General features: G+C 54.8%; 11 protein-coding genes across 11 annotated transcripts; 7 read left to right on the top strand and 4 right to left on the bottom strand.

Moving 5' to 3' along the window:
• The first annotated feature begins 107 nt into the window (after positions 1-107).
• Positions 108-2152, top strand: IE81DRAFT_364754 (hypothetical protein). The gene is made up of 3 exons (XM_025516885.1): positions 108-681; positions 766-1077; positions 1162-2152. The coding sequence occupies exons 1-3, from the start codon at positions 360-362 to the stop codon at positions 1812-1814; spliced, it is 1287 nt and encodes a 428-aa protein (XP_025371932.1). The 5' UTR covers positions 108-359; the 3' UTR covers positions 1815-2152.
• A 237-nt stretch (positions 2153-2389) lies between these two features.
• Positions 2390-4824, top strand: IE81DRAFT_321084 (putative SIK1-involved in pre-rRNA processing). The gene is made up of 5 exons (XM_025513230.1): positions 2390-2901; positions 3001-3689; positions 3759-4113; positions 4196-4446; positions 4522-4824. Exons 1-5 carry the CDS (start codon positions 2688-2690, stop codon positions 4612-4614), a joined length of 1602 nt encoding a protein of 533 aa, XP_025371931.1. The 5' UTR covers positions 2390-2687; the 3' UTR covers positions 4615-4824.
• Positions 4765-6209, bottom strand: IE81DRAFT_321083 (DUF1000-domain-containing protein). Its single transcript, XM_025513229.1, has 4 exons — positions 5776-6209; positions 5524-5607; positions 5185-5415; positions 4765-5091 (listed from the first exon to the last, which is right to left on the bottom strand). Exons 1-4 carry the CDS (start codon positions 5995-5997, stop codon positions 4912-4914), a joined length of 717 nt encoding a protein of 238 aa, XP_025371930.1. The 5' UTR covers positions 5998-6209; the 3' UTR covers positions 4765-4911.
• Positions 6210-6647: 438 nt separating this feature from the next.
• On the top strand, positions 6648-9330 carry IE81DRAFT_321082 (MBOAT-domain-containing protein). Its single transcript, XM_025513228.1, has 7 exons — positions 6648-7046; positions 7121-7374; positions 7456-7659; positions 7762-8107; positions 8181-8385; positions 8465-8590; positions 8665-9330. The coding sequence occupies exons 1-7, from the start codon at positions 6984-6986 to the stop codon at positions 9168-9170; spliced, it is 1704 nt and encodes a 567-aa protein (XP_025371929.1). The 5' UTR covers positions 6648-6983; the 3' UTR covers positions 9171-9330.
• Positions 9331-9884: 554 nt separating this feature from the next.
• Positions 9885-11939, top strand: IE81DRAFT_286730 (cytochrome P450; the record flags this gene model as incomplete). Its single annotated transcript, XM_025511681.1, has 6 exons — positions 9885-10013; positions 10086-10202; positions 10289-11052; positions 11123-11590; positions 11685-11799; positions 11880-11939. 6 exons carry the CDS (start codon positions 9885-9887, stop codon positions 11937-11939), a joined length of 1653 nt encoding a protein of 550 aa, XP_025371928.1.
• Positions 11940-12739: 800 nt separating this feature from the next.
• Positions 12740-14997, bottom strand: IE81DRAFT_271598 (hypothetical protein; the record flags this gene model as incomplete). The annotated part of the gene is made up of 5 exons (XM_025511411.1): positions 12740-12868; positions 12943-13771; positions 13958-14157; positions 14251-14580; positions 14788-14997. Coding segments are annotated over 5 exons (1698 nt in total), but the record flags the coding sequence as incomplete, so codon positions are not given.
• Positions 14998-16947: 1950 nt separating this feature from the next.
• IE81DRAFT_286815 (snare-like protein) lies at positions 16948-17730 on the top strand (the record flags this gene model as incomplete). The annotated part of the gene is made up of 3 exons (XM_025511687.1): positions 16948-17025; positions 17113-17310; positions 17383-17730. The coding sequence occupies 3 exons, from the start codon at positions 16948-16950 to the stop codon at positions 17728-17730; spliced, it is 624 nt and encodes a 207-aa protein (XP_025371926.1).
• An 859-nt stretch (positions 17731-18589) lies between these two features.
• IE81DRAFT_254285 (hypothetical protein) lies at positions 18590-19982 on the top strand. The gene is made up of 2 exons (XM_025511334.1): positions 18590-19462; positions 19523-19982. The coding sequence occupies exons 1-2, from the start codon at positions 18797-18799 to the stop codon at positions 19790-19792; spliced, it is 936 nt and encodes a 311-aa protein (XP_025371925.1). The 5' UTR covers positions 18590-18796; the 3' UTR covers positions 19793-19982.
• On the top strand, positions 19983-20990 carry IE81DRAFT_254286 (hypothetical protein). Its single transcript, XM_025511335.1, has 2 exons — positions 19983-20180; positions 20273-20990. The coding sequence occupies exons 1-2, from the start codon at positions 20173-20175 to the stop codon at positions 20844-20846; spliced, it is 582 nt and encodes a 193-aa protein (XP_025371924.1). The 5' UTR covers positions 19983-20172; the 3' UTR covers positions 20847-20990.
• Positions 20991-21042: 52 nt separating this feature from the next.
• On the bottom strand, positions 21043-22124 carry IE81DRAFT_364747 (hypothetical protein). The gene is made up of 3 exons (XM_025516884.1): positions 21929-22124; positions 21780-21851; positions 21043-21706 (listed from the first exon to the last, which is right to left on the bottom strand). Exons 1-3 carry the CDS (start codon positions 22068-22070, stop codon positions 21135-21137), a joined length of 786 nt encoding a protein of 261 aa, XP_025371923.1. The 5' UTR covers positions 22071-22124; the 3' UTR covers positions 21043-21134.
• Positions 22125-23161: 1037 nt separating this feature from the next.
• Positions 23162-24165, bottom strand: IE81DRAFT_362793 (hypothetical protein; the record flags this gene model as incomplete). The annotated part of the gene is made up of 2 exons (XM_025516749.1): positions 23162-23245; positions 23317-24165. The coding sequence occupies 2 exons, from the start codon at positions 24163-24165 to the stop codon at positions 23162-23164; spliced, it is 933 nt and encodes a 310-aa protein (XP_025371922.1).
• Positions 24166-24480: the final 315 nt, after the last annotated feature.

Here is a 24480-nt window from a genome sequence, read left to right as displayed (position 1 = left end):
CACTTGCTGTCGGCAGCAGCAACCACTCGACGCGTGTGCGTGCGAGCGTGCGAGCTGCACACGACTCATCAGTCTGCAGCCAGGGCGTGCTGTGCTCTCCACCACCACGAAGGGCTGCTGATGTGCCTCAAGGCGGGCTCTTTTTCGATCCAAGGTATTGATTGATTCGGCTCTGAACGGCCGACAGCGCCGGAGCCTCGGAGAGAAATTGCGGCACCCTCCCCGGCAAGGCATCTCCTTGATCCATGGCTGCCAGACCGATGCTGCCGTACCTCATCTACCATCTCACAATTTCTCAACGTCTCTTGAGCTAGCATGTCATCTGCTGCAGCGCGTTAGAAGCAGGCCAAAGAGCAAGGATGGCGAAAAAGAACCTCAAAGCAGCGTTGGCAGGCCATCATTCCCGCAAAGCATCCGCAGACAAAGCAGCTCGTGTAGAAGACGCGCAGAAACGAAAAGCAGAAAGCATCAAGAGGTCAGTCTCTGGTGCCAGTGCTAGAGCCAATGCTGAGAAGAAGCGTGAGAAGAAGAGGCGGCGGCTGGATGAGGGCGAGGAGCAACGCGAAGGGGCTGCCAGTGAAGTGCAGCGGGGCAAGCAGAACGTTTCGCGAGAATCCGCTGTCGGTCACAAGCCTACACGACTGTTCGAAATAGATGACACTGTCCTACTGATTGGTGAAGGTTAGTGCAGGTCCATGCGCGCCTCAGATCGAGCAGGATCTCTAATTCTACATCATTTCTAATGCTTGCGCTTGCTTTGACCAGGTGACTTCTCGTTCGCTGTCTCTCTTGTGGCGAGTCCTCACGCTGTAGCGTTGCAACAGCTCTTGGCCACCTCATACGACACGGAAGCTTCCTGCTACGCCAAGTATTCAAACGCCTCAGCCAACGTGGCAAAGCTTCGAGAAGCCGCTGGGAGGCAAGACGTGGTCATATTCGAAGTGGACGGGGGTAATCTGGCTAAGCATCCGGAAGTCACAGGTCTGTCAAAGACCGCTGCGAAAGCAAAAGCGAGGGGAGACGATGTTCGATTCAGGCGAAGCTGGAGCAAGATCTACTGGGGCTTTCCTCACGTTGGTGAGTCCACGTCTGGAGTCATCTGACGCTGCGCTTGCATTTCCTCTCACAAAGACCTGACGCTCGCATTCCTTTGATTTGCAGGTCAAGGTCATGCAGACGAGACCAGGAACATCCTTGCCAATCAGCTAGCTTTATCGCGTTTCCTTGTGAGCGCCGCTTCGTTGCTCAGCGTTGGACCAGTTCCCTCGTACGCACAGCAGGGCGTCGCAAAGAAGGGCGTGATAGCGAAGAGTCGCAAAAGAGCCAGAGAAGCTCATGATGGAGGACCTCTGAGCGATGAAGAGCACTTCAGCGATGGCGAAGAAGACGCTCAGTCCGACAACGTAGACGAAGATGGCGAAGGAGGAGAAGAGACTACAGCACTCAGATCAGAATTTGCCAGGGTCCCATACAGAGCGCCTACTCGGGCAGGTTCCATACTCATCTCGCTTCGTCACGTATCACCTTATACTGCCTGGGAGCTTCCGAAACTGGCAAAGTCACTACCGACGCTATATCCACAATTGTTGAGAACAGCGCCTGCTCCACCCAAGGGACAGCACACCGTCACGACGCAAGAAGCAGCAGACGCAGGGTCTTACAGAGTATGGCGAAGTTTTGATTTCTACCCTGAGGACTACGTGGACTATAAGCATGTTCGCACGGACGCCAAAGGCAAGGAAGGCGATTTGTTCAAGGATGAAAGCAAAGCGTCTTGTAGGTGCTGGGAGCTTGGCAGATCTGGCCCAGCGTAGCGCTAGCTGCGCGTCGAAGGGAACAATGAGCGCGCTCTGTGTCATCAACAATCATCACAAGCACATCACCGTGTCGTCCCGTCTATGCTTTCATGGCCTATGCTTGTCTTTCGTGTCATCGTTGATTTCTGTGGGCCGGCATTCGGAGAGAGGTCTAGTTTGACCGACTGACGGGAGGCGCGTCGGTTTCTTCATGATGCGCGAGAATCCACAACAACAATCGCTCTCGCGCTTGCCTAGCATGAGGCCAGGAAGCAATCTCCACCACCCTAACGAGCTCAGTCAAAGCAGTCTGAGTCCAAGCTTGGCAAATTAGAAGTGTGAATCTGATGATAAGCAATCAAGAATGTAGGTGCAGTCTTGAGTCTAGAGAAACACAACACACCAGAAAGGAAGTTCTGGTGAGTCTCTAGTCGAGTGGGACTGTCACGTGATCTCGATGCACGAACAAAATTTGAATCTGGCCCGACCCACGTGCTGTAGCGCCTTCTGTCTCCGCGATATCGGCCGATAGAGGAGAAACTTCCATTTTGTGTCGCGCGCGCTTCGCAAACTTCACCGCGTCGCTTGGGTAACTTTGTGACTGTTGTAGGTGCAATCAGAAGAGAGAGCCGTCTGCAGAGGTTCTTCTGAGTGCCATTCATTCGCAGCCTCTCAACTTTGAGCTCACACTTCCCAGGCAATCTCTTGGAAGTCGCTCAGACGCATCCGCTACCTCGCCACGCTCCAAGACACTCGATTGTGACACCGCACTTCCCTCCCTGCGGACACTCCGCACCACCAGATTCGTCGCGCCGACGCCAACACCAGCACTCATCGCCGCTCACCCAGACATCATCACCCGTTCTTCTGAGTGGTGCAAGATCATCAATCATGTCGAGCACACCCACACACATTCTTTTCGAGTGCGCCACAGGATGTGCGATCCTGCAAGTGCTGCAAGTCGAGGAGATTGGCAGCAACACCAAAGCGGTGCAGGAGAGCGTGAAGGACATTCACAATTTCTCGAGGATGGTCAAATTGATCTCCTTCTCGCCTTTCAAGAATGCTCTCGACGCCTTGCAATCGTGTCTCGACGTTTCAGAGGGTGAGTGAAGCGTGCAGAGCACTCTTGCGCATCGCCAGATGCAGTGTGACAAGTTCGAGCAACAGCAGCTGACCATGGACCCCTTTGGGTGCTGTTCAGGTGTTCTCAATGAGCATCTCAAGTCACTCCTCACACTTAACTTGGCGCCGGCAGGCAAAAAGGCAAAGGGCGTCACCCTGGGAGTGGCAGAGCGCGGGCTGGCAGGTGCGATAGTCTCCGAGCTTGGCATCCAGTGCGATACGGGAGATCGATCGCAGGAGCTCGTTAGAGGCATTCGTTTGCACGCCGAGAAGCTTTTGTCAGGATTGTCAGAGGGCGACATGGACAGAGCTCAATTAGGTTTGGGTCACAGTTATAGCAGGAGCAAGGTCAAATTTAACGTCAACAGAAGCGACAACATGATCATCCAGGCCATTGCGCTGTTGGACACCTTGGACAAAGACGTCAACACGTTCGCAATGCGTGTTAGAGAATGGTATGGCTGGCACTTTCCTGAACTGGTCAGACTGGTTTCGGACAACATGATCTATGCCAAGCTGGCAAGCTTTATCAGGTCCAAGGAGCGTCTCTCCGAGGATCACCTAGAGGAACTGGCAGAGATTCTGGATGGCGACGACACGGCGGCGAGGAATGTGCTGGATGCGAGTAGAGCGAGCATGGGAACCGAGATCAGCGAAGTTGACATGGACAACATTGACTCTTTCGCCGAGCGCGTCGTTGAGCTGGCTGCGTATCGCAAACGGATGCACGCATACTTGGTGGAGAAGATGCACCTCGTGGCACCTAACGTGAGTTCAGAATGTCCCAGCGCGTGCCGTGCTGCAGCATCGGACTGATGCGGCATCGTGTCCACGCAGCTTTCGGCGCTGATAGGAGAGGTCATCGGAGCGCGTTTGATCTCGCATGCTGGTTCGTTGACAAATTTGGCCAAGTACCCTGCCTCGACTGTCCAAATTCTCGGTGCCGAAAAGGCGCTCTTCAGAGCGCTCAAGACCAAGGGCAACACGCCAAAGTATGGCTTGATCTACCACGCTTCGGCGATCGCCCGTGCTGCGCCGAAGAACAAGGGTAGAATGTCTCGCTTCTTGGCGAACAAGATCTCCATCGCCAGCAGAATCGACTGCTTCAGCGATGCGCCGTCGACCAAGTTTGGAGAGGTCATGCACCACCAGGTCGAGGAGAGACTGGTGTTCTACGAGACTGGGAAGCCTGGTGAGTGACCCCGAACTTCAAACCTTGGCTTTTGTGAGGTGCGGTCCTCACGCTTCTGTCTTCAATAATTCTTGCTCTCCAGGTCTTGGAAAGAATTCGGATGCGATGAGCAAGGCTTTGAAAGCTATCGAGGAAGCTGCTGGGGATTTGATGGACGAGGACGATGATAGCGATGACGAGGACGCCGCGGTCACTGAGCCTCAGACTATGCCTGCCGCTGTTGGCGTGACGGATCCTGCGGATAAGAAGTCGTCCAAGAAGGACAAGAAAGAGAAGAAGGACAAGAAGGATAAGAAGTCAAAGAGCAGCGACAAAGCTTCAAAGAAGGTGGATGTGAGTGTTCTCAAGAGCGCATGGCCGTGCACCGTCGGCTCACGCGCCGACTTTGTGCCATTCGACCTCTCGCAGGTGGAAAAGGCTGCGAAAAAGGCTGCGAAAGAAGCAAAGAAAGCGGCGAAAGCTGAAAAAGTAGAGAAGAAGTCCAAGAAGAGCAAGGCCTGAGAGGCGTTCAGATGCTCTCCTCGCTGGTTATCATTGGCTTCCCAACCTGTCTCGTTCAGCATTGCCTTCGTTGGTCCGAACCCTTTTTCGTTGTACTTTACAAGCCTCACTCTTTCGAGCTTCCGCCGCGCAATCAGATCAAATCATGACATGCCATTGCCGCGGCGCGCGTACAGAAACGATGGGGAGGGCTGAGTAATGTACAAAGGGAATCTATACATGTAATTTTGTACGCGTACTCCAAGAGCTGAGCATCGATGAGAAATTGCCCGCGCGGCGCAAGGTGAATCATCATCATCATCTGGCGCTTCCTTGTTGCGCACCGGCAGCTCTCTCCCTCACACCATCGACGGGTCGATCAGCTGCGTTTGCAGCCGGAACATCAAAGTGGTTGCCTTGATCTTGTTTCATCTCCAATGCCGTGCCTCTGAGGCCCAAATAGAAGAGTCTCGAGATATCGCCTGCAGTTGAATCGGACTGAAAGTACGGCATGAAGGATGAGTAACAGACTACGCGAGCATGGCAGGACGCCCGAGATCTCTCGCAAGGGTGGCAGACACCACAACTCACCAGGACGAAGCTGATGGAATTGACGTTGCTGAAGCGGGCAGCGCTGACCGGATACTCGCTCACGCCCGTCTCTCCCTCCCTGAGCGCAAAATCGGCCTGAGGTTTGCCTGAGCCTACAGGTCCTAGAGCTGCCCTTTCTCTCGCTGGTGCATCAGGCGCTGTGGCAGCAGAGGAGTTCTGCACCTCTTCAAAATCTACACCGTCCGGTCTGTTGACGTAGGCCCGGATACGCTGCGGTGTGGCGGGATAAGGGTAAAGGTGTGAGATTTGGACGTGATGTTGGACCATGAGGGGCAAGGGGGCAAAAGAGCTCGGAGGTGCAGAGGCCATGCCACTTACCCTCGGCGCGAAATCACCTCTTCCTGGATTCAGAAGTATGGATTTGACTCGGACTGGGCAGGTGAATGGGATGGTGATGATGAACTGGCAAAGAAAGTCCGGGATGGGTGAGCGACCGGCATTTCAGCGCTCTTGACGAGCAAGTTGGTCGCCGATGCTACTGAGCAGCTTCTTGCAGCTGACCGTGGAGCGGATCATGTTTTGACGCTCCTCGCTACCTGCAACTTCCACCATCCCTCGACGCCAGCTCACCTGATCATCCACGCCACTTTCTGTGAATCTCTCCGTATCTTCTCTCTCGTGCCAAGGCTTGACGCATTTCTTTGCGCTTTCGGGTGGCTCTATGTTCAATCCCCATACCTGATCGAGGTGAATCTGTGGGAAGAGGGATTTGGTGTCGTCTGAAGAGGAAGCCTGCGCGCCTTGAGCATGTACCAGCTCTTGTAGCGTTGCTTCTTCGTTGCAGGACGCCATTGCGATGTCCCTGCTTGTGCGAAGAATTCGAAGTCTCTTCTGTTCCTCGCCGAAAAGCGTGCGCAAGACTGAAAAGGGTTGACGGATGCCGGGATGGTGAGGCGGTGCTTCAATGACAAGCGTGAGCACCAAGAGTCACGAGTGCGATGTGACCGGGTAGGGTGTGCGGATCAGGTGGACGGGAGTCTGGCGCATGAACGCACGCACTGACTCTTGACGGCATATATGGCAGTCGTAAGCGTTGCCTACACCTCATTTTTGCTCGAGGCTGGTGCATCCCAAACGCCGCGGAGGTCCGCGCAGCTCTGTCACGTGTATCGAAGCTTCACCGTCCCATATATGCATGCATGCTGCCTAGAACGCGATGATCGTCTCGGCCTCGGCGCCTCGGGGAAGGCCGCGCGCGGACAGATCGGATCGCTCGACTTTTCCGCGCTGCTGCCCCAACACAACCATCTTGTTCAGCGCAGCGGACGCACGTTCAACTTCTGAAAGGGACGATGAGCGGGGTGCATGGATGGACGCGTGCTACGTGCTGCTGCACGCGCGACACGCATGCGCCGAAGCAACGCTGCATGACCGCGTGCACTTCAAAAAATCCACACAGAGACAACGCTGCTGGCATGCAAACGCGGTACAAGCTTTTGAGCATTTCTTCCGGCGTTTGTTGATTCCTTGTGCTCTTGGCTTGAGCACATGGTGCCCATGACTAGTACCTGATGCCTCGAGTAGACAGGCATTCTTCTTTCTCTACAGGTCATCCAACATCACAGACTCGACTTGACTGCGAGCCTGTTCTCACACCTTGTGGACGATTGAGCAAGCAGCGGCCTCATAGGAAAGCGAAGCTCGAGCCTCCACATACGTTCAGCTGATCGATGGCAATAGTGTTGACCGACGCTCACCTTCGTCAAGCCGCCTTTCACCTCCTGACAACATCTTTCAAAGCCCTGTCTACTCATCCACGCACTCAGGAGTAGCCAACCATGTTCGACGCCATCTTCGAAGAGCTTGGAGGCAGTGTTGGTGTTCCTCCTGATTACCTCAAGGTGCGCATGGTTTCTTCCGCAACGGGTACTATGCGAGACTCATCTCTTCTCTGGCGTTACGTGCACCCTCTTAGCTCCTAACGCTCCTAGTGGTTGGCTATCCACTCGCATACCCTCTACCATACCTTCCCACCACCCTCAAGCATCTGACCAACATCGTCGTCTCATTTTTCTACCTCTTTGGAGTGCTCAATCTTCACCATGGGTATCTGCAGCTGTTGGGCACATCTCTCATCACGTTTGCTCTCACAAAGTACAATGTGACCATCTCAGGAGTCAAGATGCCTTGGATCGTATTCGGTGTGCAGATGGCTCATCTGACAGTTAAGTGAGTCGTCCAGCGACTTGTGGTCCAGAACGTTCCTGCCCGCTCACACTTCTGAATGTCCCTCGCTCTGGCACTACCCAGCCACCTCATCCGAGCGTATGGAGGTATTCCTCTCACGACGATCGAGATCACAGCTGCACAGATGGTCATGTGTATGAACCTCACTTCATTCGCTTGGAGCGTGTACGACGGTAGACGACAGGAGGACAAGCTAGATGCTCAGCAGAAGGAACACCGGGTTTTATCAAGCGAATTCCCCGGTCTCGTGGAGTTCTTGGGCTACGCGTGAGTCACAAATGTGTTTGAAGCAGGAAAGGAAAAGGCCTTGAAAGCGCGCCTGATGACACGACTAATCCGCCTCTGCCTTGTGTCGACCGGCTCCTCCAGCTTCTTCTTCCCTGGAGTGCTTGTGGGACCTTCGAGTCGATTTGTGGACTACAGGCGTTGGGCAAATGGGACGTTGTATGGCTCCTCATCGAACTCCTCGTCCTCCCCATCCCAGCTGCCGCCTCCCGGACGCCTGTATGCAGGTTCAAAGGAGCTCGTGATGGGTGTCGCAGGTTTGGCTCTCTGGAGTGTCGGCACCCCGCACTGCAACTTTGAAGCCTTGTTGCTGCCTTCTGGCGCCCCTGGCGCGCTAGCGGACAGGCCTTTCCTTGCAAGGCTGGCCATCTTGATTGCTGCGGGATTGTTCACGAGAAGCAAGTACTACGGAATTTGGGGGCTGGCTAATGTGAGCTAGGCTTTCTCTTCTTCGAAGCTCTTCCATCGCCGGAGCACTAAATCATCCCTCTATCATGACGCAGGGCTCTTGTATTTTGAGCGGCCTCTCATACAACGGACTCGCGCCCATTCCTTCTCCTTCTCAAGCGAGCGGACAGCAAGCGCTCTCGGCGAAGAACGACATCTCGACAAGATCGAAGTGGGACAGATGCCGAAATATCGACCCTCTGAACATCGAATTCGCAAACAATTGGAAAGAGCTCTTAGACGCTTGGAACATGAACACGAGTGAGTCGACGTTTGATCAATATTCGGATCTCAAGGCAATCCTCAGCTCATAAGCCTCACGGCTTGCTTTTTTGTTTAGACGTCTGGCTGAGGAATTGCGTGTACAAGCGTGTTGCCAAACAAGGCAAGAAACCAGGCTTCAAGAGCACGATGATCACATTCATCACTAGCGCCTTCTGGCATGGCGTTGCGCCTGGCTATTATTGTGAGTCGGGATCTGAAATGTCCAGCGTTGGGAGCGCATGCTGACAATCACTGTCTTGCGTCTCTCCTCTGCAGTGACCTTTGTCCTCGGAGGTCTGTGCCAGTCTGTTGGTCGCACTTTGCGTCGACACCTTCGTCCAATCTTCTACACCGACCCCCGATCCCCGAATCCTACTCTATTCAACTGGACATCGTTCAACACCGGTCAGATCCTCTACAGCATGGCATCAGTCCTGGTCGTCCAGCTTAGCATGAGCTACACCGTCATTCCTTTTCAACTTCTCTCGATTCAAGACTCGCTCAAAGGTTGGAAGTTGCTCAACTACTACGTTGTGCTTGTCGTTGCGGGCATCATGATCAGCTTCAGACTAGGCCTTGGCAAGTCGTTGGACAGGGTCAGCGGAGTTGAGAAGCAGAAAAGGGAAGCCAAGATCAACGGTAGCGCAGCAGCGTCTACAAGTAAGGCGGGCAATCCTCAGGTACCCGACGTCGATGCTGCGCAGAAAGAGGCTGAGAAGAAGGCGAAGGAGCTGGGCGACTTGGCAGGCGAGAAGGTCGATGAGCTTAGGAAGTCCCGGTAATGCGTACCCACATTACCATTGCTGACTGAGACACCTCAGCTGCGCGGTGAACGAAGGCTGCAATTTAAGAAGAGATCTTGCTCACGGATAAATGGGTAGAAATAACCTCAGATTAGAGCATTGGCTGGGCCCAGCAGATCGTATCGCGAATGAATGGGATACGTCATGATGACCAGCACCGCAAAAAATGTGAGCTCCGTGAGCGTGGAGCCGATGGCAGACAGGCTCGGTCCAAACATGCTTTTGACATCAAAACAGGAGATTGAAAGCTTTGATCGGGTAAGTGGTGTGACCCCGTGTATGCCAAAATCTGAATGCAGATGAAGAACGCTGCTGCATGTCTGCTGGCCTTCCGCTAGCGCGGAACCTTCTACAAACAAGACTTGCAGCGGAATTGAAATATGACTGTGGATTTGAAATCGAAAAGTCCTTGTTGAGCACGGCGCGCGCGCTGAATCGTGAACCCGCGTCCGGGCATGTTCCGCACAAGGCATCCGCGACCGACCTGCGCGAGTCGTGAGGCGCGAGGATGAACTTTCTTCTGATATCCAAAAACCGTACGATCACGTCTGTCGATCATTTATAGCGCGCGTTCGGTTCGCAGATTACCATCGACCTGATGACCTAGACGAGCATTCGTTTCCATCTCGACCCTCACATCATTTCTATCTCTTTATTCGCGGTCTGCGCTGCATCAACACGCCGCAATTCAACATGAGCGATAGGCTCGTAGCTGCGTGGCAGGCTAGCCCTTTGGCTTCTCTGAGCCACTGGCAGCTTGTCGCTGTCGCCGCTGTCGTCTTCCCTGCCATCGCGGTTCTTCTGAACGTCATCGATCAGCTGGTAAGTCTCGTATTGCTGTCTAGACGTCGCTCTTGCGCTCGCGCTAATGCCCTGTTGTTCTCCTCCGCCCAGCTGCTCCCCAAGAAGCCCAGCTTGCCGCCGCACGTCTTCCACCTCTTCCCTTGGATCGGCTCCGCTGTGGTTTACGGTATGGACCCCTACCACTTCTTTGAGAGCTGCAGAGAGAAGGTGAGCCCTGATGCGGATCAAAGTCGAGGCGCCGACGTAGTGTCGCTCATGTGCCTGTACCTCTTTGCCTCATCTTCCGTTGGCAGTATGGCGATGTGTACACCTTCACACTGCTCGGCAGGAACATGACCGTCGCACTTGGTCCCAAAGGATCCAACCTGATCTTCAACGGACGCATCACAGAGGTGTCGGCAGAGGACGCATACACGCACCTGACAACTCCCGTGTTTGGCAAGGACGTGGTGTACGATGTGCCGAATGCGGTCCTGATGGAGCAAAAGAAGTTCGTCAAAGCTGGTCTGAGCGTCGACAATTTCCGCATTTACGTTGGCCAAATTGTGGACGAGGTGACCAAATTTGCTACCCAGGATGAGGCATTTGTCGAGCTGCAGAACGGCAGCACGGAAGGCAGTGTGGACATCTTCAAGACCATGTGCGAGGTTACCATCCTCACAGCGAGTCGAACGCTGCAAGGTCAAGAGGTGCGAGACTCGTTGGACAAGACTTTTGCGGACCTGTACCACGACTTGGATGGCGGTTTCATCCCTCTCAACTTTGCGATTCCAAATCTGCCCATTCCCAGCAACTTTAGAAGAGACAAGGCTCAAAAGGCAATGAGTGATTTCTACATGCAAATTATCGAGCAGAGGAGAAAGAGCCAGGTCGGGTCAAAGGATGGGAGACACGATATGATCGAAGCTTTGATGGACCAGTCGTACAAGAATGGCAGAAAGCTGGGCGATCGAGAGATTGCGCACATCATGATTGCTCTCCTCATGGCAGGACAACACACGAGCAGCGCCACCGGAAGCTGGGCTATGCTGCGTCTTGCCAGCCGACCAGAGATCATGTGAGTGCGGGCACGAGAGGTACATCGCAAGATACGAAGCTCTGACGCGATATGGCGGCTTCCTCCACAGCGAGCGCCTGTATGCCGAGCAGAAGGAGGTGTATGATGACGGAGCAGGCGGTCTCAGAGAGCTGGACTACGACATTCAGAAGAACTCTGTGCCTCTGCTGGACGCAGTTGTACGTGAGACGCTGCGACTCCACCCGCCGATCCACAGTATCATGCGCAAGGTCAAAACAGATATTGCAGTCCCAGCGTCTCTGGCTTCTCCTCAGTCCCATACCAGTGCCGCTTCACTGGCAGCCAACAAGAAGACGGATGCAGGATATGTCATTCCCAAAGACTACTACGTCATGGCCGCGCCCGGTGTATCTCAGACGGACCCTAAAATCTGGAAAGATCCCGCCAGCTTCAATCCTGATAGATGGATGGGCAAGGGCGAACTTGAGCCTGAGGAGCAGGGAGAGACTGTCGATTACGGCTGGGGTGCGATCTCCAGCGGTGCGAACAGTCCCTATTTGCCCTTCGGCGCGGGAAGGTGAGTTCAAGTCAAAGTGCACACAGCCTTCGCACACTCTGAGCTAACCACGCAGTACTAACGCCGTCACTATCATCTTGTCCGGCTCAATCAGGCATCGCTGCATCGGCGAGCAGTTCGCATACCTGCAGCTAGGCACCATCCTTGCCACTTTCGTCCGTCGCTACTCTTGGAAATTGGCAACTCGCTTCCCGGACCCAGACTACAACGTGAGTTGCCTTGTCAAAGACTTCGCCCCATCACGGCGCCCTGACCTTTTTTGTCCACTTAACGCACGTCATCGTTGTAGAGCATGATCGTCCTGCCCAAGGCGCCCAACAACCGTATTATTCTGAAGGAAAGATCATGAATGAACGCTGGACTTTGGGCGAATTAGAACTCAGGCCGAATCACTTTTTGACATAGAGAGCGGAACCCTCCTTCACGGTATCGTCAAGCCCTCTCTCTGCTTTGGGTCAACACGATTGCAGAGCTCACGGCGCAGCAGCAATCTCGGAGCCCACGCTGCTTTGTCACCTCAATTTGAGACTTGCTTCGTACATACCTTCACTTCAAGAGCACGCCAAGTTTCCTTGTTGCTATGAGATACCTCCATCCCACACGCGGGGACTCTCAAGTCACGCGGATGTCCGAAGAGCGTGTGCAGACGAAGACGAGGACTCAGATTTCAAAGGTCTAATTGTGAGATTGAGGAAGCGTAGCATCTGTGCGTGACGTGAGGCTATGTGCGTGCATGATGAAGAGTCACATCGCGATAAAGATCGACGCAAGTGTCACACAAGGCGAGTCGTGGGGCTGTCGGCCGACGAGCCGTTTCTTCGAGACCGCATCAAAGTGAGGTAAGATGCCCAGAGCTCAAGTTGCTGTTATGTGCGCCGCATGGCTTTTTGCAAATTGACCATCAGCACAATGGCGCGTCCTTCTCAAGGTCGACTAGCGAATCGCATGATGATGGATGCGCATAGAGATGGGTCAAGCCCCTGCTGCAAGACGTTTGTGATTGTTGACCTCCTCTGCCGATCCCTTTTCGCCTTCAAACTCGGCATTTGGATTGTCCTTTCTCTTCTTGCTGGTTGGCGAAGCGCCCAAATCTTCTTGTTTGACTCGAATGACGGGATCAGCAGATGCGCCAGAAGCTTGCTCGTCCCGCATCTCTGGAGTGGCATCCCTAGAATCTGTAGGGCTCTTGATGTTACTGCCCGCTTGAGGCGAAGCACCTCGGGCACCTACTGTGTTAGATAGGGCTTTGGCGGAGTATCGACAAGTGGCGTGATAGTACTGCAAGAAAGCATTTAAGATAGTAGAGTCAGGACCGTCTGCGCATCCGAAACACACTTTCGAGACCCCTTGACGATACTCACAACGGCATCGACCTTCGTAGCATCCTTCCAGATCCACTCCTCTTCGTCTTCGTTCCACTCGCTCTTAAAAAGCTCTTTGCAGATAGGACAGGGCCTGGTAGCAGCGCTAGGATCATCGCTTGGCGCCACAACAAAGCTCTTGGCCGCAGCTCTCAATTCGGCTTGCTGAGCGGGCGTCAGTCCTCCGCTTCTGGCGCTCTCCTCGCCCGCCTCCGTCTTCGTAGGGGGAGAATCGTCGAATCCGCCTCTGATCCAGTGTCCGATTCGACTCAGCCAGGATCTGCTTTGACCTTGACCTCGAGCTGCCATCTCTTTGGCCCGACGGTTGTGCCTGAAATGCCAATCTAGGTGCTCGTCCATACTCTTCTGACCCGCTTCACCTGCAGGATATCTGTTCGAGCATTGTCTACATTGCAGAGGCAAGAACTTGTTGCTCGTCATAATCTCGACGGACAAGCTGTTCGGCTCCTTTTGTAAAGCAGGTCCACTCAAGTTGATGGACAGAGAAAGCACAGCAGATTCGTAGTCCGAGTCCTGAGCTCGCGCTTTGGCTGCTGCGGTAGCTGACGCTGTCAGTGAAGCGTCGTTTCCACCCGCGTGGGGTGGTGTCGAGATGACATGAGGCGGGGTCGCCGTAGCCGAAAGTCCACTCTTGATCAGACCGGCCTGCATCAAACTTCGTATCAGATCGCTAGGTTGCGCAGCAGCTGCTGCAGGTGCAGGCACAGCAGCAGGTCCGGTACCACTATAGGGTTGGTGAGGAGGAGTGGCGCCACCGAGCGGACCCAACCTGCCCAAATTTGCCAACGTCTCTGCAAAGCTTGCTGGCAGAGCTGCCGACGCAGGGATCGGCGACCTCGTCTGAGAAACTCCTTGATGTTGTGCAGACGCGCCCGACGTGTGAGTGGGTGAGAGCGCACCATTCAAACCTCGAAGAAGTTGGGAATTGGCCAACCCATCAGCGCCGGGCCCACCCTGATCCTGCTCGAGGGCTTTGATGGCAGACTTGGAGCTTTGAGCGCTCAAAGCTTCCAATTGAGCCGTGATCTGACCCAACTCTTCCCGCGTCAAATTGCTACTCTGAAGCACGCTTTTCAACTGTCTCAGAGCAGTCATACGATTCTGATCGTGAGCGGCAGGATTTCGATACTGCAGCTGGGTACCTAGAGCCAGCAAACGATCGATCAACTCTAGACCGCGCTGTTTCTCAGCTGCCATTGCATCTGGCACAGGCGCTGCACCGGTCACATGCGGCATGGGCGAGTTGTTGCCGCCCGAAAAGTGCTGAGGTGTACCGACATTCTGGACTACCATCGGCGACCGATAGCCAGAGACCGAGCCCATTGCATTTGCCTTGCTCGTCTGCGGAGGTCCTTGATTGCCGAACAGTGTCCTCTCAATCTCCCATTGCGCGTTTGGTCCAAACAATTGTGATTTACCCGGTCCGCTGTTCCTCCACGTAGCAAGCAGCTCTTCCATCCGCATCTTCGTTGGCTGGTCGACGATTCGATATGTTTCGAGATACAAGGCCGAAATACGCTCAGACCACATCGTTGTGTACGGTGCACCAACGTTCTTGGAAATGGAATCGAGCAAGTACAAAGCCGGCAAGCGATGCTCAGGCCGCGCCTGTCACCCGCACACCAAGACATTCGACACGAGTGCGTGGCGGTCCGAAGGGCCGGAACGAATGCAGAGAGATGGATAAGAGCAGTGACACACAGAACAGCGCAGCCATGAACGGTGGGAGGAAACGAGGCAGAGAAGAGGCCGAGTCAGCGACCATGTAATGCACAAGGCCGATGAGCATTCGCGCTAGCTGGTGACAATACTCACCGCTGAAATGTGTTCATCGAGGACCTGCGCGATGACGTTGGCCATGTCACCCGCGTGCTCGTGCGCCAAGATCGTGAGCCCGGTGATGATAGGCTTTGAGTTGAAAGTAAGCTGAGAGAGCTGGCCGTGATACATTGCGGCAAAACCGTCAGGATCCGAAGGTGCTTGTGGTGGCAATGTAGGAGATGCTTGAAAGTATTGTTGCTGCGGTGCTTGAGGTTGTTGAAATTGCTGGTGCTGTTGGTATTGATGTTGGTGAGGCGCGGGAGCTTGCATGTGCTGCACTGGTGACTGGTAAGAAGTAGACGCTTGTTGAAAAGCGCCGTTGCTCAATGGTTGCGGGAATTGTTGGTAACCTTGCCCTTGTGCAGGCCCTCCGTACGAAGGCGCCGCGTAAGGTGGCTGAGGCCCGCCAGCTGCGGCTTGACCGTAAACAAAGCTCTGCTGACCGGCCCACATGACGAGCGCTAGCAGTGCGCAAAGAAGTGACAGCAAACCCTTTCGTGTTAGCTCGCGTGCCGTTCGATGGTTTTCGTGTTTGAACACACAATCATGCGACACTCACAATAGACAGAATGGAATAGAAAGCTTCTCTGTGCGTCGTGGCTGTGGAGACGAACCGGCGCAGTACAGTGTTGCGCGGCGAGCAGTGGTAGAGCAAGCTACCAGAGCGCCCCGCAAGACGTCTTCAAAGTCGAGCAAAAGAACCAGGGCTCAATCACGATCCAACGAAATCGAGAGGGCTTGAAGAAAGACAGGCGACCAGCAACTGCGATGAACTCAGCCAGCGACGGTGTGCAAGCAAAGTGGCAATCGAAGCTCTGGAACACAGCTAAGCCTCAGGGCAATCGCTGGACAGCGTGAGCCGTTGACAGTAGCCAGAGAGCGGACGGGGCCAAGGCAGAACGAGGGGTGTCACAGTAGGGAGCGGTGCACGCGGATCAAGTCACCAGGGGTAGCAGAGACAAGAGCACGACGCGAGTCACACTCGTCGAGGGACAAGACTCGTATCAAGGCAGCTTGAGTGCACGAGCTAGCAGCTAGCACGCTGCCCTTCGCAACAATGCTCCTCTACCCCTGCGATACCTCGGCGCTCTCTGACGCCCGACTGGTACCAAACGCGTGCTCAGACGAGGCCAATATGATATTCAAGACCAATGACCAGACAATAGTGGTGCGGAAAGCTGAAGGCGAAGTCGTCGAGAATGGTCCGATGGCTTCGGTGGGGCACTAGCCTCGATTGTTGGCCGGATGTCTCTTGCGCGTCAGTCAGACGGGTCGTCTTCAAGGCTGGGGCTACCTAGAGCTGGCTCGGATGACAAAGACTCGTAGCCTGGTGGTTGGAATACTGAGCGGCCCAGGCAACGCTAGGCATGAAACGTGATCTGCAAGCGGAGAGTGAGGTGCTTGGTCACGAATTGATCTTGTTACTCATGCACGCTTGGGGTATGTGGTGGTTGAGAGCGAGGTTGTTGGCGGCGCGGATGGGATGAACAGGCTTTTTGGACGCGGACGTTTGTCAGGCGCGTTGCATCTTTTGCTGGTAGATGAGCTGATGCACTCGAGCTGTGCGGGGCCTTCCATGCTGTCACCTCGTCCCGCGCCGTCGCCCCTCTCAAATAAATCACGCATGGATGCGCCTAAGCGTGCGCGCGCATCCTTGATCGACACGCCTGCCGCCCGCCTTGGGCCACGCGTGAGTCGTGACTGCTGGAGGCAGAGCTTGCAGCGGCGATCGTGATCGTGAGTCACGTGTGCTACGTGCTTTTTTCCGGGTGGAATACACGTGACAGACTTTTGGCTCGTTTGTAATTCCTGGTTGAATCCTGAATCTAAATGCAGGGGCTTTATTGGCCACGAGACATACATACAACATTGTGTAATTCACGAATTCAAATTCCGAGTCGTGAGCCCATACAGTCATAAGTCAAGAGCTGGAGTTTGAGTGGTGAGTCTGGAATCAAGAATGTTGAGGTGGCCTAAGGCCAACAACCCAGGTCCAAGGGTCAAACGCTGCCTCGATAGCACAGCTACCATCGACTATTCGCACTCAGTCAAGCTGGCAACGCACCTGATTGCAGCGCCCTTGCAAGCCTTTCTCCTCAGCTGCACTTCTCTGCGGCGTTCTGGGCTAGGCTGCGATCGCCCGCACTGTCGAAGATGATCGTCTTGGCTTTGGTCGCATCTGGCAGCGACGTGCTAACCGAGTCACACGACCATGCGCACGAGCGATTCTTGGTACGTGCTATGTGCTATGTCCTCGTCTACTTGGGGCTCTCAGATGCTGTTGGATGCGTGCTAATTGGGTGAATGGCTCCCTTGCAGACCGCAGCGGACACGATCCTGGCAAGGATCCCTGCTAGCTCAGAGTCGAATGGTGGAGGTGCACAAAGATTGACGTACACATACGAGAGCTGGTTGTTTCACTACCTGAGCCAAGATGGCCTCACGTTTTTGTGCTGCGCGGATCACGAGAGTGGCAGAAGGCTTCCCTTTGCCCTGCTTTCAGAGGTGCAGAAAGAGGTGGGTGTTTGTATGCAGCTACTCTCTGCTTCGCGCTGCTTGCTCACAAGGAGTTTCGCTTGGTCTACGCAGTTCCTGGCCACTTTCGACGCACCCTTGCTTGACTCTCCGGCACCAAGCGACTTCAACCCTTTCGACTCCAAGCTGACTCAACTCTTGAAACGATTCAACGATGCGCCAGACTCGGATCCCGTGAAAGCTGCTCAAGCAGAGTTGGCAGGCGTTAAGGATATCATGACCAAGAACATTGAACAAATTCTCAATCGTGGAGAGACGCTGGAGTTCTTGATGAACAGGACAGACAATGCGGCTCAGCACAGCATGGCATTTAGGCGAAGAGCCGTTGGTGTGCGGAGAAATATGTGGTGGAAAAACGTTAAAATTATGCTCCTGGCTGCGATGCTCGCTTTGGTGAGTTGATATTTTCCTCTGCACGGGCTTGTCTCATCGCTGAGGTTGCTTTGCCGATGCACGTGCAGGTGCTCATATTAGCGATCGTGCTGTGTATCTACAATCCTTTTCGATAAATTTGCGAAGGGCTGCTTCTCGCGGATGCTCTCTTGTAAGTATACCCTGCGCTTCGCTTCAATGAACGGCATCAGTGCGTCAGATCATCCCTTGTGGCTTGCCATCAGCATTCGGCGTTCGGCAAGGAAGACAATATGTATTGGTCAGTGAGATTTGTTAGTAACGTACGGGACGTAGCTGAGGTTCAGTTCTTCCAAGCAAGGGTGTTTGGACAAAAGGACACCAAGATCGCCGAATAGGTGCTCGCGGTCCGGATATTGCTATCGCTTGCATAGGTACCCCGTTGGTTGCGCTTATGCGAAAGGTTGGGAGCGGGTAAACATGCGACTGCCCAATTCTCTTAGCGCGGGAAATCACTACACTCCCGCCTTCTCCTGTCTTTCCTGCAAGACCGCTAATCAGGTGGCAAACCGCGGCGTCGTCGGCGGCCGGCAGCACCTCTGCGTCAACAACGTACTCGATCTTCCTTATCTGTGAGGCTGAGTACCAGCTCCAACCTTCACGCGGAGGTCGTGAGTCTGCCCTATGACGATTGCAGGCCATGAATGATCGCGCTGCTCTTGCCACCACATGCTCGTGAGTCCAGAGCACGGCAACATGGACTAGCGCGCGCCACGAAAGAGCAGTGTCAATATCCTGCGAGTTGCAAATGTGACGAGGCTTGCCAAGCGCGCAAGCTCCCGCCACCGACGATGGAGAATTGGCGTTCCCTTATCCTGGCCGCCCGCGACGACTTCTTGGGCGCTTATGTTCGCCACAGAATACAGTATGACTGGAAGCGTTGACAAGGCGGCCTGTTAAATCGGACGTGCAATGGAGCCTTCAAATATCAGGTAGATGCGAATGTTGCTCCTCGGCCCCAATCACATCTCGCGCTTTTCAAAATTGCTGCTGGATAGTGACCTCTGCCTGGGCCAACAGCAAGACCGCTGGCGAGAGGCCGAGAGGTGCATCAGCAATGCAAGTCTCGCCCCCGCGTGCAGCTGGCCGACGCATCACCGACTGCACCAAAGCTGCTCTGAACTCCAGGGCAAGGTTCCGACAGTATCTCGCTGGCATGATGCTAGGCTGGAATTCGGTCGCGTCCCTCTTCGCTGTGGTGGCTATCTCCTCGACCACACGGGCAGCACCCACAGGTCTTGCAGAGGGTGCTGCGAAAGCTGCTAAGGCTTTGCATGGCACTGCTAGTGGTGCGGCGAGTCCAGCTTCATCGGAAGGCTCAGTGAACTTCCTCCTTTCGTCCCCCGAGTCGTCAGTGAACTTCGCTTCCCACACTGGTAGGCTTCCAGCCGCCACGGCTTCAACAGCCTCTTCCCACGCCCATGGAGCCAAGAGCAGAAAGCCTTCAAATCGCGCATCGCTTCAGATGGTTCCAAGTCGGAGAAGGAAATTCAGCGCGAATGATTTGACGCGCGAAAGAGCTACGAATGTCATCAACGAAGCGATACCTGAAGACAAACTCAGACCCGCACTCGACGCGCACAAAGCTCGTGCATGGATTGGTCCGGTCAAGAACATCAGCGTCAAGTTCGGCAGCAACATACCCAAACACGAACACGAGGTCTTAGCCCACGCGGCAAAATTGCACGCAGAGACATTTGTGCCGCACGCAGATAACGTCAAGGTGGGATCAAGAAGCACTGTTGCAAACGATCCTCGTAGCTCATATTTTTCTCCTGTCTAGGTGTGGAGAACATTTGGGCCAAGTTTTCACGAACCTATTTATCATGCGAAGGCAACAATGTTCGAGGTGGAGGGCTCGAAACAGCATCGAATAGAGGGTGGTGGGAGGACATCGCTCGGTGAGCAGCCGCAGCAGACTCATTTGGAAGATGTAAGGGCACTGACGCAGGTGCGGAGCAGGCTATTATCATCGGGGACATCATATCATGATGCCTCCCGGTTCGGTCTTTCGGCCTCATCCAACAGGTTCGCACCTCGTTCTTGGCGATGATCAAAAGCCGGTCGGAGTGATGGTCAAAGAAGAGCAGCCCTACGAGCCTTGGGCAAAACGGAAATCAATCTTGTCCGAACAGGCCGCCGCTCGGGCCAAGCAGGTACAGGCGGAGGACCTACCGGAAGCTCACACCCAGACTGCGACTCCGGATGTTGAAGCACCTCGAGCTGATCCCGTGCAGCTCCGCCTACATCGCGACCCTAGGTACAATGGTGGTCGCATGCTTCCAGCTAGCTTCGACAAGCAGCGTCACATACCCACAGACTTTCCTCATGGACTGACAATACACTTCCACAATAGAGTACCTCTTGGGCAACGCAGGGCCATGCACCTGGCGATAGTCAACCACGCTTCCAAGTACCTACCTGACGCCACTCATGCCCATGTGAGTACGGAAAGCCTGATTCACGCTTGAGCAGCTTTGACATTTCCGCTCGCATCTTCGGTCGACAAGGCAAAATACGCTTTTGGATCAAGTCCAACGGAGCCAAAGACCCACGCACTAGTTCATTTTGAACCTTCCAATCCATCAGGCTATACAAGCACAGGCAGATTTTACAGCGGCCGAACCCACGTCTACATGCAAGAAGGCACGAAGTACAAGAGCTTGAAGAAGCACATAGGTTGGGTTCACGCTCAGGACCCGGGCGAAGACGCGCTCATCGGGACGACTCGTGATGTGCATGCTATGATGCAAGAGAGCAAGCGACAGCGCAGGATTTCGACATCCTCGCATGACTCCGATTCTTCTTTACGCTCTCATCCTCTTGAGCCAAAGAAGACGCCAGAAGACATACCAGTTGCATCGCCTTCGAGTCATTTTATGCCGCCGCCTTCACGCTCCGCTGTTGCCTCTAACACACTTCCATCGTCAGTAGAACAGGCCAAGTCGGGCTCGGCATCTTCTATCATGCCTCCTTCAGCACATACCTCTTCGCCAGAGCGCAATGTGCTCGGAGGTTGGCCTAGCTCGCCTCAGCACAGTCCAGCTTCGCAAGACTTTTGGAACGCGCTCCTGGACTCGCCCACTCACAATGATCGCTATCTTTAGGCGACTCGGGGTGACGCCACTCGCTCGCTTCGATCAGCGTTGGCAACTCAGCTACAAGACGCTAACCCTGCCTTCGATGCGCATTGAGTACACACTTATGACTACCGAGTCCTCGCTTGCTCACCGTCATTCGGACAAAGCAATCAACGAATCAAAGGTCGTTCAGCGTGTCATTTCATTACGTGACTCTACGTTTCGGTCTGGAACACCTTCGATGCTACCCGACGAGGTAGGACTGGATGGGCGACTCGATGAGACTCAGCTGCTGTTTTGAGTCTGCAAGTCCAGTCAATGAGCCTGCTTCATTTCGCTCAGGGACCTCGATGCGAGAGAATTGCTTCCATCCGAAGACTGCTCCATGCGCGACCCAGCATTGAAAGGGTCCGTTGATGCGCGCGCCTCAGCCTTGGCGTGCCTGCGCTTGAAGAGCGCAAACGCCAGGCCCAGCAGTAAGGCTGCGCCTGCCACGCTACCGACGACGGCACCTGCAATTTGACCGCCCGTCAGACCTCCAGAGCCTTGGGCCGATGAATCTACGTGAGGGTTCGTCAGCGTAGTGCCGGATTCAGTCGTTACCGTGTCGCCGGCGGGAGCTTCGCGGGTCGCGTTGAAACACGGCACTGCGATCCCAGTTGCTGCAAATGCAGCCGGCTCGACGAAGGTGACGTCGGTGCATGCGTAGAACACCTGTGCAGGCGCCTCGTTGACAGCGTTGGCGACGTACATCAGGCTGAAAGTCGCATTTGTTCCGGCCGTCACATTTGCTGGCGGATCGGGGGCCCAGACGCACGTGTGACCCAGGTCCAGGTCAACCTCGTTGGGCGTGTAGAACGTCTCGAATTGAGACAATGAAGTGGGGTCTAGGAACCAAATGCATGTTTAGACTTCGTCTTCGTTGCCGATTACGGCCTGCGGTGCGAAGGCTGAACTCACTGTTGTCATACGAGATGCTCATGTGGACGGCCGTCGTCTCGTTCTGCGTGATCATGGCGAGGCGTCCGTCCGCTACAAGGCAGGCAAGCACTCAAAACGTCAGTCTGCTTTCGGCTCAAAGGCGGTGGCAGTGACAACGAGCTACGCACTGAGCGGAAAAGGCGTTCTCTCTCCAACGCCTGCGCTCGAGCCGCAAGGAGGTACGTTGTCGTACTCTGCTGCCCAGGGACGATCCGCGGGCCACATGAAGGCGGCCGGCCCCATAGTGCTTCCGGTTGGGCGTTGCGACATTCTGAATCAAAGTTGTGGGGGGGGAAGGGGGGAGGAGGGAGCTAGGACTAGGAGGGGACAAGGATGGGATGAGGAAAGTGAAGGGGAGAAGGGGTTGCGACTCCGCTACTTATAAGTCTGCGAGCCCTCGCCTTGCGGCCCCATGAGCTCGATAAGAGAAGCAGCGCCATCTGATGCAGGCACGGGAATGGATTCCGGTGCCGCGAGTGTTCTGATTTCCGGGAGATAGCAGCAGCATCATCAGCGTGGGAACCCGGTCCACTCTTCCTCATTGCGCGTGCTGAGCCACGGTGGAGTCGGCAGAAGGTGAGGCCGCACAGCACCTCGAGGAACAATGCAGGACCCTGCACCTACTCTCGCCAGCCACGCTTGCCCTGCCACTTGTAGCGCTCGATCTCACAAATCGATCAAGCCTCAAAATCGTGATGTCTTGGCAACGGAGGGTCGAGCTCGTGTCCACTTGACCTCACACGCGCGCATACTAAGTCCGATCAGATAAGCACAGACACCATTGCGCGTCTCGTCTGCATGCATGGGGTACCGCGTCTATTTCACCTGCGCGCTTCGTACACGCGATTCCAATGCTAGTGCGAACATGAAGGACAGCTTCAGCATCCCCACTTGGATTGGGCATGCCTGTGTCGGTATAGTACAATGGCGTTGGTCGACTATGATGGCTGCTTGAATGAGTCGAAAATGCGTGGCAGTTGCGACACACGTATTGAGCCCCGCATGGAGGATAGAGCTGACCGATCCGAGGGAGAGGCGTCCTGGTCGTGGGAATAAGGATGTGATGGACGATTACGAAGCAAACACTTGATGGAGAAGGACCTGGAGGCTACAAGAATCGATCAGAATGAATCTTTGCTGGTCGTGAGGGGTGACAAAGACCTTGCAGCTGATGTTGATGGAGAAGCTTTGGCGGCCGATGATATAGAAAGGTCGAGAACGTTGACGGAGCACTTCATCGCAAAGCACCTGAAGGATTGAAGAATGCGTGTGAACGATGAGTAGATCTTGAGTGGCGTGGAAGACTCACTATCGATGATGAATGTCTTGCTTTCGAGCAGCAAGGTCCAGCGGTTGACCGATCAGGAAGCGAGACTGTCGAGGAATTGCTCGAGATGCTGGTCGTTCTGACGGTCTTCCAACCCTTCCTGATCGTCGAATACATTCTGATAGGATAACAAGCCCGCAAAGTCAGCTGGGCAGGTGAATGCCTCACGGCATTGATGCCTAGACTCACATCCTCGCCAAGCTCGCTCAGCAGACTCTGATTCGCTTCCATCTCGCCGTGCACCAGCTCGGGCAGCCATACTGCCCCGTGCTGCGCCGCTTTCAGCGCCACAATCTCCATCTCAAGAGCTCGGACTTTTTCCTGTGCATCAGTGCGCTTTGATCGCATCTCCAGCAACTCCCCCTCTACCACGTCCCGCGCTTCGTCAGCATCAAATAACTCCGCCTCCGATCTCAACTTCTCCTCCTTGACGGCCTCCTTGCACATCTTGATCTGGTCTTGGTAGAGAAGGACATTCTTGTCGAAGAACTCCTCTCTCTCCTTGTCACTTTGCCGGAGTTTCTTGATGCGGTCTTTTTGCGTGGCAACAAGCTTTTCCAAGCGTGCAATGGTGGCCTTGTCCTCCGCAGACGCGCTGGACAGAGCCGCGTTCTGGACAGCAAGCTGCCCTTTTTCCTTCCAGAGGGCCAAGTTCTGGCCCATCACCTTCCGGATGCGCGCCTCTTTCTCCGCCAAAAGACCCTCGTAGTATGAGGCTTGGTCGTTCAGAGCCCCCGCATCGTGAGAGCTGCTAGGGGCTGATTGAGGCTGTGAACGACTGTTAGCCTTACGAAGCTCCTCTTCAAGGCGGTGCACCTCGCTTCGTAGCAGCGAGTTATCGGTCTGCAATCGCTTCTCTGCTTCGCTTGATTCGGACGTGGTTACCTCTCGTGCCAAAGGTGGCGTGACACGGCGAGGTCCCGGTGGCTTATAGAAGCTGCCACTGGGGCTCAGAAGCGGGCGGGCGGGCGTAGGCGACTGTGCATAGAGCACGTCCGTTGGGTCACTGTCAGCGGGATGGCTACGTTGAAGAGACATCATGGTGCTTCTCGTCCTGGGATAGTCCTTCTTCGAAATAAGGCCGTGGGTCAATGCTTGACTCCTGCCGATCGACGTGAGACGAAGCCGGCGAGGATGACTCACGAGTAAAGAGGCCCTCTCCGAGAAGAATAGCGGCGTGACTGCTGGTGAAGTTTGAATTGAGAACTGATTCTCTCCGCTGCTTCCAATGAAGAGGACAGGAGAAGAGAAGGATCCGGACGTGGAGATCGCGGGAGAACGGAAGGGAGTGGGAAAGCGAGAGCGGGAGCGCGAGGGAGAGGGGGAGCGAGAGGGGGAAGGAGCGAGAGAGAG

Source organism: Ceraceosorus guamensis, assembly GCF_003144195.1.
Source record: "Ceraceosorus guamensis strain MCA 4658 unplaced genomic scaffold IE81scaffold_9, whole genome shotgun sequence".
NCBI lineage: Eukaryota > Fungi > Basidiomycota > Exobasidiomycetes > Ceraceosorales > Ceraceosoraceae > Ceraceosorus > Ceraceosorus guamensis.
The sequence above is the reverse complement of the archived record's forward strand: the minus strand, read 5'-3'. Positions and strand labels throughout refer to the sequence as shown.